Source organism: Podarcis gaigeae, assembly GCF_964106915.1.
Source record: "Podarcis gaigeae genome assembly, chromosome: 2".
NCBI classification, from domain to species: domain Eukaryota; kingdom Metazoa; phylum Chordata; class Lepidosauria; order Squamata; family Lacertidae; genus Podarcis; species Podarcis gaigeae.
In genome coordinates, this window is record NC_139679.1 from 121,989,785 (window position 1) to 122,009,658 (window position 19,874).

The following is a 19,874-nucleotide window of genomic DNA, read 5'->3' on the forward strand; positions in this document are numbered from 1 at the left end:
GATAGAAAAGGTTTCCAGTTCTAACCTAACTAATGCAGAGAAGACAAAGACAGCCATGCTTTCTAACTGGGAAGATAGATCCCTCTCACCTTTGGCAGAATCCGAGACCAGGGAGAAGAGTCGGTGGAAGAAGATTGGAAGAAATTTAAAGTTTATTTACAGAAACATTGTAAAACTAAGGAATGTTAGAAGGATGTTGGAATGAAGTTACGTGGTTTTAGCAGAAATGTTATAAAAGATTAAGTAAAAATAGATTGTCAATTGGTAAGAATGTAAAGCTACATTATATTAAGATAAATTATTAGGATAAAAACAAAGATGGAAAGGATTTGCTGAAATAGCTAATTGAACTAGAATACAAAAAAGGGAGGTGTGAGGAGGTCAAGGAAACAAGCAAATGAAAGATAAGTTATGGGAAGGATTGATTTGTTGTTGTTTTCTTAATTGTTTTTTATTTCTCTGTATTTTTGTTTTTTCCTTTTCTTTTTCTTTAATTTTGTAACCTTTCAAAACCTTAATAAATATATATTTTTTTTTAAAAAAAGATAGATCCCTCTCACCTTTAGGTCCAAAGAGAAGTGAGATGAGGAGGAGGAAGCTGCAAACAGGATGCAACTTAAAACATTTCAGTATAAACATCAAAGCGTCAGGGAGGTCAGCAGAGAGGTTGAAGTTATAGGGATAGTCTGGGACTCTGGAGGTCTCGTTTCTTTTACCCCACACAAACCCATCTCAGTGTGCTGAGTTGCACCCAAACTTCCAGTGGTTGTGCTGAGACTTTGCTCTTCCCAGCAATATGCAGCCAGAAGGCCTGATCCTGCCACTCAAGCCACCTCAAGTAGCCTCCTGTCAGGTCTCTGGAAATGGCTGCAGTGGCTTGAGAGAAGCTCCTCCTTCCTTCTCTCCCCAGCACTCCGTGGTGCGCAACGCCCTGTTCTGTTTGGAGACGGCGACCCAGGCGAAGGAGATCACCACTTACACCAAAGCCCTGCTGGCCTTCGCCTTTGCCTTGGCGGGGAAAGAGGACAAGAAGCAGGAGATGCTGCGTTTGCTTGATGGGGAAGCTGTGGCAGAAGGTGAGAGGCAACATCTTTGCCTAATAATAATAATACTAATACTAATAATATATTATTTATACCCCGCCCATCTGGCTGTGTCTCCCCAGCCACTCTGGGCGGCTTCCAAAAAAATATTAAAATACAAGAACCCATTAAACATTAAAAGCTTCCCTAAAGAGGGCTGCCTTCAGATGTCTTCTAAAAGTCTGGTAGTTGTTCTTCTCTTTGACATCTGGTGGGACGGCGTTCCACAGGGAGGGCGCCACTACCAAGAAGGCCCTCTGCCTGGTTATCTGAAGGAGTGCAGCCTTATATAAGTTTGATACCTGTTTTAGAAAATGCTTTTGGAGCCACTGGTAAGCCTCGTTTATTAAAATGCCTGTTGTGGTGCCAGGATCGTTTGACTCGCATGCTAATTCACCTCTCCCTTTTTCAAGCTGATGGCTCTCTTCACTGGCAGCGGCCTGGAAAGCAAGATGTTGACGCTGACCTTCCATTCCACCGCTTGCCGCGTGCGCCTTCCGCAGAGGTGGAGATGACAGCCTACGTCCTCCTAGCGTACCTGACCAAGCAGCCGGCGCCATCGCAGGAAGAGCAGGCGAAATGTGCCCGCATTGTCAAGTGGCTGGTCAAGCAACAGAACCCCACTGGCGGATTCTCTTCTACTCAGGTAAAGTTCCTCCCTCCTTTCCGGGGACCCAGGAGTGGAGGATGTTGGAAGGGACACAATCAGGCTGTTTTGGTTCATTAGATTCAAGGAGTCCCATCAGGGCAAAAACTCCTCGGAAAGACGTAGGCCTAGAGAAAAATAAAGGTCAGAGAAAGTTGAAAATGTTGCTGAAGTTTAGGTTCCTTGGCTCTAGATACAAGCTACTCAGAGTCCATATTCTCACCATAATTCCCCATCTTACCGTAGTCACATGTTAATTTATCATTAATAGCTATATCCCATGAGGGACGCGGGTAGCGCTGTGGGTTAAACCACAGAGCCTAGGACTTGCCGATCAGAAGGTCGGCAGTTCGAATCCCCACGGTGGGGTGAGCTCCCGTTGCTCAGTCCCGGCTCCTGCCTACCTAGCAGTTCAAAAGCACGTCAAAGTGCAAGTAGATAAATAGGTACCACTCCAGCGCGAAGGTAAACGGCGTTTCCATCCACTGCTCTGGTTGGCCAGAAGTGGCTTAGTCAGGCTGGCCACATGACCAGGAAGCTGTACACCGGCTCCCTCAGCCAATAAAGCGAGATGAGCACCGCAACCCCAGAGTTGGTCATGACTGGACCTAATGGTCAGCGGTCCCTTTACCCTTTACCTTTAGCTATTTCCCACACCTCTTTATACCATTCTTCCATTTTATATTCTGCTTGCCCCTTCCACTTCCTAGCTATCACAATGCGTGTAGCTGTCAATAAATTGGTGAGCAAGTCCTTGGATTTTTTTTTAAGGAAAGGGAGTTTAACCATGCTGTACTGTTTATATAAGTACAGCTGGAGAATGTTGAATCTGGGCCAATATCTTGGACCAGGAAGCCCTTCAAAGGGAGGGCTGCCCTCTTCCAGAGAAGGACATATGGCTGACACGCCCCTCCCCGTGGTCTCTGTTGCAGGACACTGTGGTGGCGCTCCAGGCCCTCTCTCTGTATGGGGCTTTAACCTATTCCAGAAGTAGCACAGGCACAGACTTGTCTGTGCACTCTGGAGCGAATGCCCTGGGAACTTTCCATGTGGACAACACCAACCGCCTGCTTCTCCAGTGCCGATCTCTGCCCCAAGTGCCAGGAGACTACAATGTTGAAGCGACAGGAGATCGCTGTGTCTATATCCAGGTGAGTAAGTGCCCAGGCAGGGTACATGGGAGAGACAAAACGTGTGATGGTGTCAGGCTTCGAGGAATCAGCTTCCTTCCCTGTGGCTGTAAATAAGATCAGACGAAAGGAACGTCTTACCAGTTAGATTCTTTAATAATCACAGTGAGAGACAAAGATTGTGTCTCGATAGAATGGTGGTGCTCCCAATTAAGGCTCACTCCCCCCTCCGTCCCAATTAATCTATGTCACTCCTACCTCTTGTAATCTGAGCTTATACCCTCTGTGCTTTCTGTTCTGAGACTGTCTGAGCTGTTCTCGACCTTGGGGAGGGCGGTGGAGGAACAACAACTGTGAATCTGTTGGCCCTCTCTCTCCGGTGTTTCTTCTTTTTCTAGCTGTTCCCCATTCAGTATTTCCCAGCTTCTGCCTTCTGAACTGTGCCCCTCTGCAAACCACTGTTCCAAATCTACATTGTCCTCTTATTCCTGGGAAGATTCAGGATCAGGGGGAGGGGTGGCTCCCACCATTCCTCCTCAGTGCAGCCCACCACAGCACGGTCACTGACAGATGGTTTCCAAGCCAGTATGTAGTCCCAATTGATACGAGGGGAGAGAGTTCCTGGCTAAAGCAGAGCGTACCCTCTCTGCTTAGCTCACCCTTCTACTTTTTTTTTAAAAAAAATCATTTTTATTGATTTTCCAATAAAAAACATCCAATTAATATATCCAATCATAATAACTCCAATTAAAATAAAAAACTAAAATAAAAAAGACCAAATTATAGTCCAGATTATAATTATTAATTTTTCGGAGTTCCCTACGGTCTGGATCTCTGAAGCATATCTCCAAATCTCAGTCCTACCTCTCCTTGTTGTTTCCATATTTTCCACATCTCGATTTTGACGCTTTATAATTCTCTGTCCCTGAGTCCAGGATTCTCGATCATGTCAAACATCATATATTTTCATCCCTCAAATACAGCTTTATTAGTATATATTTTTCCAACTGTCTTTTTATCCGCGCAGCTTCCTCTGGCTCCATTCCAATCCGTGATGTTGTCCAAATCTGTTAGCTGAAGTTTAATGGCGCAGCAATTCCCAATCATTTGCTCACCCTTCTACTTTTGGGAACTTTCTGCCACCAGATCATAGAATTGTAGAGTTGCAAGAGATCCCGAGGGTTCTCTGGTCCAACCCTCTGCAATGCAGGAATCTCAACTAAAGCATCTTCAGCATTTAGCCGAGTTTCCTGCATTGCAGGGGGTTGAATTAGATGACCCTTGCGGTCCCTTCCCACTCTACAATTCTATGATCCATGACAGATGACCACCCAACTGTTTAAAAACCTCCAGGGTGTCCTGCTGCCAGAAACGTCTCACATACCTGAGTGCTGTTTCCCTTCCAGACCACATTGAAGTATAATGTGCATCCGCGCCCAGAGGACTCGCCTTTCAAGCTGGACGTGTACACAGTCCCTGAGTCTTGTGTTGGACCCAAAGCTCACAAAACGTTTGACGTTGCTGTAAATGTCAGGTAATCCCTTCACAAAGCCCAGGCTGGTTAGCTAGCTGCATCTGTACAGGAGCACAGCATCTCTGGTCCTTGGTTCGGTTGATACTTTGCTCTGTTTCTTGAACTGTCTTGCAAATTGTTTGATAATCGAGTTGTGTTGTTGTACTATGTTCTGGGGTAGCTAGTGGAGTCCTCGCCATTACACAAGGCCAGTTATTCATAAGGATGAAGCGTGGTTAAAAAATATCCTTAATAATAAACCAGGCATTTGGAACAGGTCCCATCTAAGCCCCTACAAACACTGTGGGGCAAACCATGGTGGAAATCTATAGATCTATATCTGTACAGTATATATGCTGTTTGATCATAACCCCCCCCCCCCCACAAAATGAAATCTCAAAGCCATTTACAAAAATGATAAAATTATCAATTAGAGGGAAAGAATGCAACTCGCGTCCGTGAGTCTGCGCATGCGAGGGTCGGGATTCGCCGCATCTGTGCATGCACGTGACGTCATTTTGCATGTCTGCGCATGCGCAAGCCGCGAAACCCAGAAGTAACCCATTCCGTTACTTCCGGGTCGCCTTGGGACGCAACCTGAAGCAAACATAACATGAGGTATGACAGTATTAGAAGCCAAATTGGGTCACTGTGGGAGGTCTGGTGGTCAGGGATGCCAAGCATTGGAGTTCTGGTGTGAGAATTCTTTCCTTTCCCTCTTTGATCTCTCAGTTACATTGGCAAGTGGCCGACCTCTAACATGGTGATCCTTGATGTGAAGATGCTCTCAGGATTCATCCCGGTAAAATCGTCTGTAAGACAGGTAAGGGCTGTTTGTGTGGCACTGCCCCCCACCCCCAAAACTCCCTTGGCTATGTTGTTGTTGGCATCTGACTTGAGAGACAATGCAGTGCGCCTCCGGGGATGAAGTCAAACAGTTGCATTAGCACAGGGGTCCCCAAACTAAGGTCCGAGGGACTTGTTTATCTGGTCCCCCGCCGCCCGCTGCTGCCACCTGCTGTTACCCGCTGCACTGCGCTGCTGCCCACTTCCGGGTCAGAGGAGCACCGGAAATAGCTTGTGTGCATGCGCAAGCATTATTTGCACATGCACAAGCGTTATTTGTGGTCCACATCCGGGTCGAAGGAGGCTGGTGCACATGTGCACTAGCTATTTCCGGTGCTCCTCCAACCTGGAAGTGTGCCAGAAATAGCGTGTGTGCAAGCGTATGGGCACGTGCTCCCCCGCCCTCCGGCCTGCTATGCGATCGGCGCTGGAGACACCGGCCTGAGGCGCGGTAAGTTTGCTGATCCCTGCATTAGCAGCACCAAAGTGATCTTCCTGAGGCGTAAGCCTGGGCAGTGTGTATTGAGATCCTGGGCTGCCCAGACGACAGGACCCCTCTCAGCCTCACAGATGTGGTTCAGTGGAAAGCAGAGTAATACATTTAGCACCAGTTTGGCCGCAGGAGTTGACTAAAGGGAATTTAATCTTAATTATTTACAATTTTTGTTTAACCCGCAAGAAAGAAGGGCCTTTTCGCTGGCTAGGTTCAATTCTATTTTTTTTTAAATAATATATTTATTAAGATTTTAGAAAAATAAGTGGGTTACAAAATAAATGTCAACAGAGAAAAAAAGAAAAATAGAAAATAGAAAAAACAAAGTTAAAAACAAGTCTGTCTTTTCATAACTTATACTTCGTTTACTTATTTTCCTGACCCCCTCACACCTCCCTTTTCTGTATTCCAATTCACATATTTGGTTCAGCAAATCCTTCCCCTCTTTGTTTTATTCTTAATCCAATATCTTAATATACTGTAACTTTATATTTTCATCTATTATCAACCTATTTTTGCGAATTCATTCTAGCCTTATTGCTAAAACCAATTTGTTTCAATCCAACATCATTTTAACTTTCATTAATTTTACAATGTTTCTGCAAATAGTCTTTGAATTTTTTCCAATCTTCTTCCACCGACTCTTCTCCTTGCTCTCGGATTCTGCCAGTCATTTCCACCAGTTCCATATAGTCCATTACTTTCATCTGCCATTCTTCCAGGGTGGGTAAATCTTGTGTCTTCCAGTACTTTGTGATGAGTATTCTTGCTGCTGTTGTGGCGTACATAAAGAAAGTTCTATCCTTTTTTGGCACCAATTGGCCAACCATGCCCAGGAGAAAGGCCTCTGGTTTCTTCAGGAAGGTATACTTAAATACCTTTTTCATTTCATTGTATATCATTTCCCAGAAAGCCTTAATCCTTGGGTACGTCCACCAAAGGTGAAAGAATGTACCTTCCGTCTCTTTACATTTCCAACATTTATTATCGGGCAAATGGTAGATTTTTGCAAGCTTGACTGGGGTCATGTACCACCTGTACATTATTTTCATAATATTCTCTCTTAAGGCATTACATGCCGTAAACTTCATACCTGTGGTCCATAACTGTTCCCAGTCAGCAAACATAATGTTGTGTTCAACATCTTGTGCCCATTTTATCATAGCAGATTTCACCATTTCATCTTGAGTATTCCATTTCAACAGCAAGTTATACATTCTTGACAAATTCTTAGTTTTAGGTTCTAATAATTCTGTTTCCAATTTTGATTTTTCCACCTGGAAGCCAATTTTCTTGTCCAATTTAAAAGCCTCCATTATTTGATAAAAATGAAGCCAGTCTCGCACTTTGTTTTTTAGTCAATTCTAATCCTTCTAACCTCCTTTGGGGTAGGTTTGTGGGTTTGGCAGAAGGAGATAGGATCTGCCCATGCGATGCCCACTTGGTGGAAACTCTAGCTCACATGGCCTTAACTGTAAAATGTATGATGACCATTTCTAGACCATCTATATATTCCAACATGGAAACCAACGACGGAGGTCATGTGCTTCTTATTACAGGGGAGAGAACAGGAGCTCACCAAGACAGTAGCTAAGTTCCTCTATTTGATATCTTGTCACCGAAGTATGCTACAGGATCCTGCCCTTGCTGGAAACCTTCAGAGATGAGGTGGATTGCTTGACCCTTCTGCCCTTTGGCGGGTGACTGTGCCGTTGGGGTGGTGACGAGATTGCACTGGCCTATCTATTCTGAATGTATTCTGAATGTTCTTATGTGATGCCAGTAAAGGGTACTTAGGTTGCCTGAAGGAGGTGTACTGTTCACTGCCCTCGCAGTGGCCAACCAGATGTCTGTGGGAAATCTGCAAGCAGGACCCAACCACAAGAACACCCTCCTCTGATGTGGCTTCCAGCAACTGGTATTCAGAAACATTTTGCCCCAAAGCCATGGACACAAAGCATAGCCGTCCTGGCTGGAAGCACTAACAGTAATCCTTGCACTGACAGGCACCTGATTTCGTTCTTCTTTGGTGATCACTTGTAGCCGAGTAAGATTGTCTTCCATAAACACGGTTTTAAAAGTGAGTCCGTAAGTGACTGCGGAGGCCAATTCTGGATCCACACGTCCTTCCACAGTGGGGACAGGAATTGATCATGGTGAGGGTTTGCTAAACATGCCTTCCTCTTAGCACGTTTCTTCCCTTTGTCCTGACTTCAAGCGTCTTCAAAACCTATGATACCTTTGGTAAAGGCTGTTCTCCAACTGGAGCGCTCACAGGCCAGTGTTTCCCAGTTGTCAGTGTTTATATGACTTTTTAAAGATTTGCTTTGAGTCTTTGAACCTCTTTTGTTGACCACCAACATTACGCTTTCCATTTTTAAGTTCAGAATAGAGTAGTTGCTTTGGAAGATGATAATCAGGCATCCACATAACATGACCAGTCCAACGAAGTTGATGTTGAAGAATCATTGCTTCGGCATTGGTGATCTTTGCTTCATCCAGTACACTGGCATTAGTTCACCTGTCTTCCCAAGTGATGTAAACACCTCCTTAAAGACCACATTGCTCTGTTTCGTTATTTATTGATATTTATCAAATGTTTTATTGATGGCCTCTCTGTTTTTACTTATGTATTTCTTTGTATTTTTTGGAGTTGAGTGCTGCATTTTGTTGGTGATGTTGATGATGTTGGCATTAGTTCACTTGTCTTCCCAGGTGATATGTAAAATTGTTTGGAGACACTGTTGATGGAATCTTTCGAGGAGCTGGGGCTTGATTTAGCACTATGTTGAATACAATATTTACACTCCTTGGGGCTTCAGGCAGAAGCAAGGATGGTGGCTTGTCACAATTACTCGATAATAATAAATCTCTCTCTTCTCTCTCTCTCCCCCCAATCCCCACCTCCAGCTAATGGGTAGAGCACAGGTCAAGCGAACAGAAGTGAGCACCAGCCACGTCCTTTTGTATTTGGAAAAGGTGAGTGAGGAGATGGGAAAGCAAGAAATGCATCCTTTGGGGAATGCCAACAACTAGAACCCTCTGCCTGCCTGATGACACATTCTTGCGAGGTCTTGCTTTGCTGGGTGTGTGATGGCTTATAACAGCTTATCCAACCGGCTTGCCCACAGGTGGACAATGTGACCCAGAGCCTATCCTTCACGGTGGAGCAGGATGTCCCCGTCCAGCACCTGAAGCCTGCCCTGGTGAAAGTCTACGATTACTATGAAACAGGTAAGAATGGGCTCTGGTACTGCAGAACTGCTCAGTATATAGTAGCATTACAAGCCATCCAAACTCTGAGCAGTGAGAGAGGTACAGGGGTTCCAACCACTTCTCCAGGGTTCAGTTACCTTGGAATGAAGGCCAGCACAGGCTGTGGTTTCTTTAGAATCATAGAATCATAGAATCATAGAAGAGTTGGAAGAGACCACAAGGGCCATCGAGTCCAACCCCCTGCCAAGCAGGAAACACCATCAGAGCACTCCTGACATATGGTTGTCAAGCCTCTGCTTAAAGACCTCCAAAGAAGGAGACTCCACCACACTCCTTGGCAGCAAATTCCACTGTCAAACAGCTCTTACTGTTAGGAAGTTCTTCCTAATGTTGAGGTGGAATCTTCTTTCTTGTAGTTTGGAACCATTGCTCCGTGTCCGCTTCTCTGGAGCAGCAGAAAACAACCTTTCTCCCTCCTCTATGTGACATCCTTTTATATATTTGAACATGGCTATCATATCACCCCTTAACCTCCTCTTCTCCAGGCTAAACATGCCCAGCTCCCTTAGCCGTTCCTCATAAGGCATCGTTTCCAGGCCTTTGACCATTTTGGTTGCCCTCCTCTGGACACGTTCCAGTTTGTCAGTGTCCTTCTTGAACTGTGGTGCCCAGAACTGGATATGTTTAGGATATGTTGTTTTCCTTACACACATATATACAACCTAAGCCTAAGATGGAGGGGCTCACAACATTAATCCCCCCACCCCCCCAAAAAAAAATCCTTCTCCATCACTCATAGCTTGGGATCCAGCACAGAGCAAGCATGTCTCTGTTTCTCCATCTTCCAGCCCAGTTCACAAACACCACACTGGCTACTGTTCTCTTACCTAGGTGAAGTCCACCCAGAGGGCACGATCAGTTGGTTGTATCTCTCACAACCTGCCTCATTCTTTTGGGGTGCTGAGGAGGACACTTAAGTGGCCAGCTAAGTCATTGTTTTACAAACAGACTTGTCTGACTAGTTCAGCAATAGAATCCTCTATTAGAGTCTAACTCCCAGTGGGTATAGGACCCCAAGATTTGGAAAAGACTCAGACTGACCTTCCGAACCCACAACAGTATTGTCGTTAAGGTTCATCTCACGCTTCTTAGTTAGCTCTCAAACTGCCTTCCCAAAAAACCCTGTAAATCCGCCATGTTGTTGTTGTTGTTTAGTCGTGTCTGACTCTTCGTGACCCCATAAGCCATACAAAAGTAATAGTTCTAAATGTTCTAAAGCCAACCCACCGAAAAAATCCACTAGACCAAAAATCTGGTGGCAGTTGGCACTGATGCAGGAAGCTGGAGGAACCAGAGTCTTTCCTGACCATCTTTCATTGTATTTCCAGGTGACAGTGCCATTGCGAAGTACAGCACCCCCTGCAGTACAGGTAAAGTATGAACAGAGATTGCCTCTCACCAACCCTACACGTGAAGCAGATTGAAACCACAAAAGGCCTCTCTAGTCCAGCACCCATATTTCTTCTGTGTCCAACCCAGATGCCTTTGTGGAGGCCTGTAGTCAGGACATGATTTAGGGTCCTGCACCAAAGTCTCTAACACTGGCAGCTGCATCAAACAAAAGAGCTAGCGGAATGGAGGACTGGACTCCCAATCTGCAGGATGAGGGGTCCCCAACCTGGGCTGGTAGAGTTGGGAGAAGGACATGAAAGGGGGACAAACTGTAAATTCTCTGGCTTATGGGGTGGCTGGTCACCATATGGATGTTCTGTCTCTGACCCCTAAAACATCTTGGGCCATTTCTGGTTGAATGCTTGGCCAAAGGAGATTCTTGTGCTTTTCCCTCCACTGCAGATGACATTAAACAGGGGAATGCGTGAGGAATGAAGCCCATCAGTCCCAGTACACTCTGTTGGCATCTTCCTTCCACCATCAGACACGTGGACAGAGCAACCAGGACAGCAATACAGAGAGGGAAGCATTTATCCCAATACAGCCAACAAAAACCTTCTCGGCTTTGCTTGCTTAATCCACCATTTGAATAAGCCCTGTACCGACCTTTTCTCATTTTGAGATCCATTTCTACATCTGCTACTACTTCCCTCTGTTAGATGAAAAAGAAAATAAAAGGAATCCATTCATTTCTTTTTAACCTGTCTGGCCTCATATTTTCTTCTGGCCCAAATCCAATACAGAATTAGATCTTGAGCTACATGTTTAGCAGCAAACTCATGCCTTAGAATGATGCTAAATGGCTGCAAAGTGTGTGTGGGGGGGCATAGAAGGATCTGTCAATTTTGTTTCTCTCAGGTTCTCATTTTTTCAATCCTAAATCCAGTTCTCCAAATTTCTGCAGCAATTCACAATTTTGCTTTTATTAAAAAAAAACATCATGAAGGTGTTGGAATGCCAAGAAAATAAAGAGGTGCTCTTGAATGAGCTGTCAAGATGGTATGCATCTAAACCAACTTTCCAGGATGCAACCCCTATGGGGTGAAGGGGGTCTTGTCACTAGAGGAGACAGGGGTCAGCTGAAATTCCCCTGTACCTAGAAGGACCCACAGGGTCTCAGTCAACTCCTTTACTGCCTCCAGCTGAATGAAACCAGCTGTCCAGATAACTCCTGCCATCCGAAGGCACAGCTTCTCCAATGTCCCCCATACACAGCAGAATCTCATGACACAGAGCCTTGAAACACAAACTTCCTGACCTAGACGTTCTGAACATTAGTTCCCAAAACTGGGTATTTGTAAGTCCAGGGTGCAGAGCGTAGCACAGGAGAGTTTGGGTCTCAGGTTGGCAGAATCCAAAATTCCCAAGTCTGTTTGACTCCTTCCCACCCCCTGCCCCCACTCCAGTCATATCCACAATCCCATATTCAAGATAGTGGTGCAACTCTTCTTTTCCACGAGAGGGGTTGCCTGAGAACAGTCTCCAGGGTCTGGGCAGACACCCAGCTCAGGATCAGCTCCAGCACAGAGTCCCACAGAACAAGACTGGTATACAATAAAGAGAATTATCAGGTATCTTAAAGGTACTATTGCTTACAAGCTGAAATTATCAGCACAAGGTTCAGGTGAACGGATGCAGACTAGGCACCAGATCTTAGTGATTGTAAATCCACTTATGACACACTATTTCTTTACTAGTTACAGGAAGGTAGCCATGTTGGTCTGCTGTAGTTGAAACAAAATAATAAAATTTCTTTCAGTAGCACCTTAGTAAAGGTAAAGGGACCCCTGGCCATTAGGTCCAGTCGTGACATAACATACATTTTTGAGAGATTTTTAGTATTTAATAGCAATTCACTTTCAAAATCTGATAATTTAGTATCAAATCCGTTCATTATTTTTTCCCCCTTCCTAAAAAATTTCATTTATTGATGGTATGGTAACCAACTGATCCCCATTTGTTTAAGTATATCATATTTTTTCAATTTAAGTTGGTTCAATTTAAGCAGTGATTTAAGCAGTTCAATTTAAGCAGTGATCTGTGGGCCTGACAAGATGTCTCGGGAAGTGTGCTGTCTCCCCTGGGCTAAGATCCAAGATGTAACTGAACAACTGCAAGGAATCATAAAACCCACTGACAAATACCCCTTCCTCTTGGTCCATGTGGGAACCAATGACACTGCAAGCAATAGCCTCCAGAAGATCAAAAGAGACTATGAGGCTCTGGGCAGGAAATTGAAGCAATTAAATGCACAAATTGTCATCTCATCTGTCCTCCCAGTTGAACGATGTGGCCCAGGGAGAGAGGGAAAAATATTTCTTATTGTTGTTTCGTAGGAAGAAATTCGTAAGTGAAATGAACAAATAAGAGGAAGTTTCTTGTGTGTATACTCTTCAGAAATGACCGCACCATGCTGAGTGTGTAATTTAAGACCATCTTGGTTCTCATGACCCTTTGGAGAGTGAGTTCTCACAGATTTGGGGGGCACACTAAATGAGGTGGGGGGAGTTCCATCACATGAGGGATTGTTGCATCCATGGATGCAACAAGTTCATTGAATCCCACCCAATGAACCAAAGTTAATCATGCATATTCATTTCAATGGGTCTACTCTGAGTAGGGCAAACTTTGGTAACACCCTAAAATAATACCTCACTCTGATGAAAGTGTTTTGTCAGGAAAGGCCAGGCCAAGCTCACATGTCCTCCCCACCCTCCCAAACTGACCCATGTCGAGACCAGAGAGCCACCTTCGGCAAGTTCTCATAAACATGTTTTCCTCCAACTTTGCACTTGGGCCTTAAGCCCCACAGAGACTCCTGGATGTTGCCAAGGTGATGCTTCTCCCCCTCATAATTATTCTTCTTCCTGCCAAAGCTCCGGGGATTTAACTAGAGATCGCCTTTGAAAACAATCAACTAAACATCAGACTCAAGAGCAATATGAGGTAACTTCTTGCACTGGACCTGAATGGTACTGTCTGAGCACTTGAGGTTGTTCCTATTCCTAGGATTTCAGTAATAGAAGTCATAGCTATTTAAGTGCTACCTTTCTTCTGACATGCCCTCACAGCTTGTTGGTTCGTGCACCCAAGAGGGCATCTCCCATTATTCCTCCACATCAGCTCTCCATTCCTCCTTCTAACTCCCACAGCAGAACTGCCTCCAACTGTCACTTTCCCAGAGTTCCAATTGCCTTGGCAACCATTGTCAAGAATGCCTAAAACTATTCTGACTAGATGACTTCCCTCCACCATTCCCTGAGTTCCATATTTGTCCTTTTCTACTGCGTAATTTATATCAATCAGATATTCCATTTGTTCATTATATCCCAAGTCTTTGTTACCTTCGAGTGCTCGATAAGCCCTGTTAAAGGGTTCAGTTGTTTAGAGTGGTCTTCCAAATACACCTATAAATTTCCCCCACTCTTTATTAAAGTCTTGATCTTCCTGGTTTCTGATTTTCCAGTCATTTTTTTGACATTTCAGCCTAGTCCATCAATTTAATTTGCCATTCCTCTATGGTAGGGACCTTGTTGTCTTTCCATCTCTGGGCCACAAGCATTCTAGCAGCTGCCATTGGGTACATAAACAGCCTTTTTCTGCTGCTTCAGTATTTCTGCACCTATAATTCCTAATAAGAAAGCTTCTGGTTTTTTTTTTTAACAAACATTATCTCAAACATTTTTTTTCCAATTCATTATAAATCATTTCCCAGAGTTCTTTCGTTATTTTACAATTCCACCACATATGATAAAAGGTAGGGAAGGCCAATTTCTAAGTCCTGTGTCTGGTTGGGGGATAATTTTGCTTTGCTCTGTGCTCATAAAGGAGCCCTGAGCTGTGATAAAGCAATATGTTTTAGACACAACTATGTGTGTTTGAGTTCTGTAGTACTGGATATAATCAATTTTGAATATTTTAAAATATAAATGGCCTCTTAATCTTTTGTTGTCAGGTGTTCCTTTGTATTCAGATGAGGCCTCAGAAAAATAATGTAGCATTTGGGAATGAAGATGCAGCCTAGAAGTTCAGCACTGGAGGCCAACATAGAGAAAACCTGAACACCTACCATGTATTTCCCCTTGGTGCTCAGGTAGGTGGGCACAAAGGACACCCAAACACTGCAAAAGACCAGCATGCTGAAGGTGATCAGCTTGGCTTCATTGAAGGCCCCAGGCAGATTCCTGGCTAGGAAAGCTACTGTGAAGCAGATGGCAGCCAGGAAGCCCATGTAGCCAAGGACAGTGTAAAACATGGCAACAGATCCTTCATTACACTGCAGGGTGATCTCTCGGGGCTGGGAGTGCATGTCAGACTCCGGGAAAGGGGGAGACATGGCCAGCCAGATGGTGCAGATGACAACTTGGACACCGGATCAGGAAATGACAATGGAGTTGGCCAGACCCCAACCATCTCCTCACCCTGCTTCTGGGCTTGGTGGCCAGGAAGGCCAGCACCACAGTGATATTTTTTGCTAATACAGAAGAAACAGCAGCTGAGAAGATAAGGCTGAAGACTGTTTGTCTGAGAAGGCAGGTCACTTTCCTTGGCCAGCGTATGAAGAGACAAGAGGATAAAAAGGAAAGCAGGAGGAAGACTAAGAGGATGTAGGAGAGGTCCCAGTTGTTGGCTTTGACTATTGGAGTTCCCTTGTATTTAATGAAGATTCCTAACACAATGTCTGGCATTACAGACAGGAATAGGGCAATGAAAGCTAAGTTGATCCCCAGATGTTCTTCATAAGCCAGGAAGCTGATAATCTTGAGAACACATTGATCTTGGTCCTTATTTGGATGCTGATCTTCTGGGCATTTTGTGCAATGTTCGCCATCTGAAGAGGACCAATTTGAATCATAGAATCATAGAATCATAGAGTTGGAAGAGACCACAAGGGCCATCGAGTCCAACCCCCTGCCAAGCAGGATACACCATCAGAGCACTCCTGACATATGGTTGCCAAGCCTCTGCTTAAAGACCTCCAAAGAAGGAGACTCCACCACACTCCTTGGAAGCAAATTCCACTGTCAAACAGCTCTTACTGTCAGGAAGTTCTTCCTAATGTTTAGGTGGAATCTTCTTTCTTGTAGTTTGGAACCATTGCTCCGTGTCCGCTTCTCTGGAGCAGCAGAAAACAACCTTTCTCCCTCCTCTATGTGACATCCTTTTATATATTTGAACATGGCTATCATATCACCCCTTAGCCTCCTCTTCTCCAGGCTAAACATGCCCAGCTCCCTTAGCCGTTTCTCATAAGGCATCGTTTCCAGGCCTTTGACCATTTTGGTTGCCCTCCTCTGGACACGTTCCAGTTTGTCAGTGTCCTTCTTGAACTGTGGTGCCCAGAACTGGACACAGTACTCCAGGTGAGGAGTACTGTGGAATGCCTTCACCCATTATTATGCGAAGGGTCCAAATTGCACCGCTTTAGATGCATCTGTAGATCTTGGTCTTGGTGGCTCCATGTTCTGACACAGAAGGTGCTGATGTACGCAACCATATCTGCTATCACTTTGGTGCCTATTTAAAACCTTACTTTCTGAACATGGGTTGTAAGTAGAGACAGCACTGGGTCAAGACATTTTGGTGACTGAGCTGAAGGACAAGTTGATGCCCTCTCACAAGGCACATGCAGAAGCCAATCAGAATGGCAATAGAATCTTATTCCCAATACTGGTGAACGTAGTGTATCTTCCACTGCACTTGCGGGCAGCCAGCTAGTGTAGGGGGTACAGGGCAGGGATAGCTGGCTCTCACAGCTCTGTCCTGTCTCTGCCCCATGGCATCTGCCACCTTAGGCAGCTGCCTCATTTTTGTGGTGACCTTGAGTGGAGATCTTTCAAACAGTCTGCATATGTATTGAATGTGAAATTGCTTTTCTATATGGAATTGTTTTAATATACAGTGGTACCTCGCAAGACGAAATTAATTCGTTCTGCGAGTTTTTTCGTCTTGCGAGTTTTTTTGTCTTGCGAAGCACGGATCCTGTGCTGAATTTCTTCTCGCTTTCAACCGGCCACCATGACCGTCAAGTTGCGCTCGGGCTTCTACGTGGGCAAAAAGTCCGCCGTGCTGCTGGCGCTGCTGGCGCTGGCTAAGGAAACAAACTTGCAAGACGTTTTCGTCTTGCGAAGCAAGCCCATAGGGAAATTCGTCTTGTGAAGCAACTCAAAAAACGAAAAACTCTTTCATCTTGCGAGTTTTTCGTCTTACGAGGCATTCGTCTTGCGAGGTACCACTGTAGGAAATGGTCCTACTATATATTTATTATTGTTTCACAGGAAGAGTTCACAAATGAAAGGAAGTGAATAAATGAAAGGAAGTTTCATGTGCTCATGATGTTCAGAAGTAACTACCCCATGTTGTGTTTATATTCAGATACAGCCCAGATATTGTAAAAGTGAGTTTTCACAGATTTAGGATGTGTGTTCGTGGGGGAGAGGCAGAAGGTCCTGTCATGAGTATACTTTGCTTCACGCATGCAACAAGTTATGTTCTCGTGTTCTCAAGTTAGTAGAATCCCACCCAATGAACCCAAGTTACTCATATCTATTAATATCAATGGGTGTACTCTGAGTAGCAATAAGGTTGGTTACAACCCTAACACTCCATATTGTGCATGTATATTCATATATGCTCTAAAATAATACAGTGGTACCTTGGGTTAAGAACATAGGAGGTCTGTTCTTAACCTGAAACTGTTCTTAACCTGAGGTACCACTTTAGCTAATGGGGACTCCCGCTGCCACCGTGTGATTTCTGGTCTCATCCTTAAGTAAAGTTCTTAACCCAAGGTACTACTTCCGGGTTAGCTGAGTCTGTAACCTGAAGCGTTTGTAACCCGAAGTGTTTGTAACCCGAGGTACCACTGTATATTGGTCCTCTTGACTATTATGAAGCTGTTTTGTCAGTAAAGGCCAGTCGAGGTTCCCCTTTCCCCTCACATTGACCCATGTCAAGATCAGAGAGATACTTCTGCAAGGTCTCGTAAACATGTTTTCCTCCAGCACTGCACCTGCTCCTCAAACCCACAGAGACTCCAGGACTCAGCTGCCTAGCCAATGCTACTCCCCCTTATAATTTTTCTTCTTCTACTCAGAGATTTAACCAAAGATGGACTGTGGGAAAAAATCAACTAAACAGCATTTCAAAGTGCAAGGTGATGTAACTTCTTGCGCTGGGCCTGAAATGTTTGCTATTATTCCTAAGTGCAATAACTTCCATATTGTTTGAGCACCTGAGGTCTGAGCCGCTAAAGTTCATGTCACTTTTTGTCTGTTTTTTTCCATGTACAATGACGCTGGACAACTTCCTATTCCCAGGATTTTGGTCATAGCAGTCTTAGCTTTTTTCATGCTATTTTTCTGACGTGCCCTCGCAGCTTCAACTAGTTGGCAACCTAAGAAGGCATCTCCCATCCTTCTTCACTAGCCCTCCATCCCTTTTTTTATCTGCCCCTGAAAAACTGCCCCCTTCCCCAGCATTCAGATTCTTGGCAACAATTACCAAGGCTGCCCAAAACCATCTAGCCTTGGTTAGATGGTTATGTTTCTATTTAATTTAAGATATAAAGGCCACTGAAGAGTATGTCATGAGTTGCCTTCTTCATTCAGTGAGAAAGAACACAGAACTCTTAAAGCAGCCTTTCTCAACCTGTGGGTCCCCGGATGTTGTTGAACTACAACTCCCATCACCCCTAGCTAGCAAGGCCAGAGCTCGGGGATGATGGGAGTTGTAGTCCAACAACATCTGGGGACCCACAGGTTGAGAAGCGCGGTCTTAAAGTAACCAAAAGTCTTGTGGCAAACTTTCATTGACTATAGTATGGCTCTTCAGTACTACGAAATGTTGAACTGGTTCCTTGTTTGCGGGTGGGGGGTGGTTCTCATTTACTCTTTAAAATTACCGTATTTTTCGCCCTATAAGACGCACTTTTTCCCCTCCAAAAATGAAGGGGAAATGTGTGTGCGTCCTATGGGGCGAATGCAGGCTTTCCCTGAAGCCTGGAGAGCGAGGGGGGTCGGTGCGCACCGACCCCTCTCGCTCTCCAGGCTTCAGGAAGCTATCCACTAGCCGTGGGAGACCCAGCTCTCCCAAGGCTAGCAGAGACCTTGCCGGCACCCAGAAGCTTGGAGTGCGCTGAGCTCCGCTCGCTCCAAGCTTTGGGATTAGCGTAGCACTCCGCTAGCCCTGGGAGAGCCACGCGGCTCTCCCACGGCTAGCGGAGACCTTGCCGGCACCCAGAAGCTTGGGGCGCGCTAAGCTCCGCACGCCCCAAGCTCCAGGATTAGCGCAGCGCTCCGCTAGCCTTGGGAGAGGCGGCTAGGGGAGACCTTGCCGGCACCCAGAAGCGCTGGTGTTGGCAAGCCTTGCGCACCCGGGGGATCTCCCCCTGGGCGCGCATGGCTTGCGGGCGGCAGCCAGCAGTGCGGAGCACGGGGCGCCCTTCGGAGGCCGCCCCATGCTCCGCGCTGGTGTCGGCAAGCCTTGCGCACCCTGGGGATCTCCCCCTGGGAGCTGAAGGCTTGCGGGCGGCAGCCGGCAGCGCGGAGCACAGGGCGCCCTTCGGAGGCCGCCCCGTTCTCTGCGCTGGTGTCGGCAAGCCTTGCGCGGGGGGGGGGCACCCTGAAACAGAGGGCTCCCCATGCTGCGGACAGTAGCCTGCTGCCCGACGCGCGGGGCGCCCTGAAGCAGAGCGCCCCTCGCGCCAGGCAGACATCGGCCAGCCCCACAAGCTCGGGGGACAGCAGGGAGGCGCAGCACCGCCATCCCACTGTTCCCCGACCTGGTTTGGGGGGGGGGGGAAATAAAGGAAAAAAATTTTTCCTTTATTTCCCCCCCCAAAAAAGTAGGTGCGTCCTATGGGACGGAGCGTCCTATGGGACGAAAAATATGGTATATTTTAATTCTTGTTTGGTATAGAGGCAGCTCTTCTCCCACATGTTGCTGTCTGCCTTGCACTGTCCTTTTAGACCTACATAGCTGCCTTGGATAACACAGCTCTAGATGAGCAAAAAGAACAAGCGTGCCCACCTCTACCTTCATTTAATAAACACCTTCAGACTGGTGTTTTATTGAGGGCCTATTCTGCAACATGTTCTTGACACAGTATTAGGGGGAAGGTGCATTCTGCATTAGTTTGCCCTGTGGTGCTTACCCAATGGTCCCCCATTGCTTGAGAAGGCTATAGCAGGAGAAAAATATACTATCCACTGAATACATTGCAAGCACATCTAAATCTCTCTAAGAGTCACGGCTTCCCTCAAATAAACCTGGATACTGTAGTGTATACTCCAGAGAGCTATGAGTCTGGCCAACTCCATGGTCATTTCCTGTCCCAGTGTCCAAGTTGTCATCTGCACCATATGGCAGGCAATTTCTTCCTCATTCCCAGAGTCTGATATCATCATCATCATCATCAAACCTTTTATTGGCATCACATACAACATCCAAAACAAATCAATACAGAATTACCACTTCCCCAGTGGCACAAAACATT

General features: G+C 45.7%; 1 protein-coding gene and 1 long non-coding RNA gene across 2 annotated transcripts in view; both read left to right on the forward strand.

Annotated features, from left to right (window-relative positions):
- Positions 1-11,078, forward strand: part of LOC310836726 (alpha-2-macroglobulin-like) — a 62,213-nt gene extending 51,135 nt beyond the window's left edge. Inside the window, exons 28-36 of the mRNA XM_083722482.1 lie at positions 911-1,076; positions 1,496-1,728; positions 2,661-2,879; positions 4,265-4,392; positions 5,104-5,194; positions 8,621-8,689; positions 8,842-8,944; positions 10,315-10,356; positions 10,781-11,078. Of these exons, the coding sequence (XP_083578608.1) occupies positions 911-1,076; positions 1,496-1,728; positions 2,661-2,879; positions 4,265-4,392; positions 5,104-5,194; positions 8,621-8,689; positions 8,842-8,944; positions 10,315-10,356; positions 10,781-10,806 (1,077 nt within the window). The 3' untranslated portion in view covers positions 10,807-11,078. The remainder of the gene's footprint in view (positions 1-910; positions 1,077-1,495; positions 1,729-2,660; positions 2,880-4,264; positions 4,393-5,103; positions 5,195-8,620; positions 8,690-8,841; positions 8,945-10,314; positions 10,357-10,780) is intronic.
- A 4,671-nt stretch (positions 11,079-15,749) lies between these two features.
- Positions 15,750-17,305, forward strand: LOC310838284. Its single transcript, XR_014560889.1, has 2 exons — positions 15,750-16,266; positions 16,608-17,305. It is a non-coding gene; the product is annotated as an uncharacterized lncRNA (long non-coding RNA).
- Positions 17,306-19,874: the final 2,569 nt, after the last annotated feature.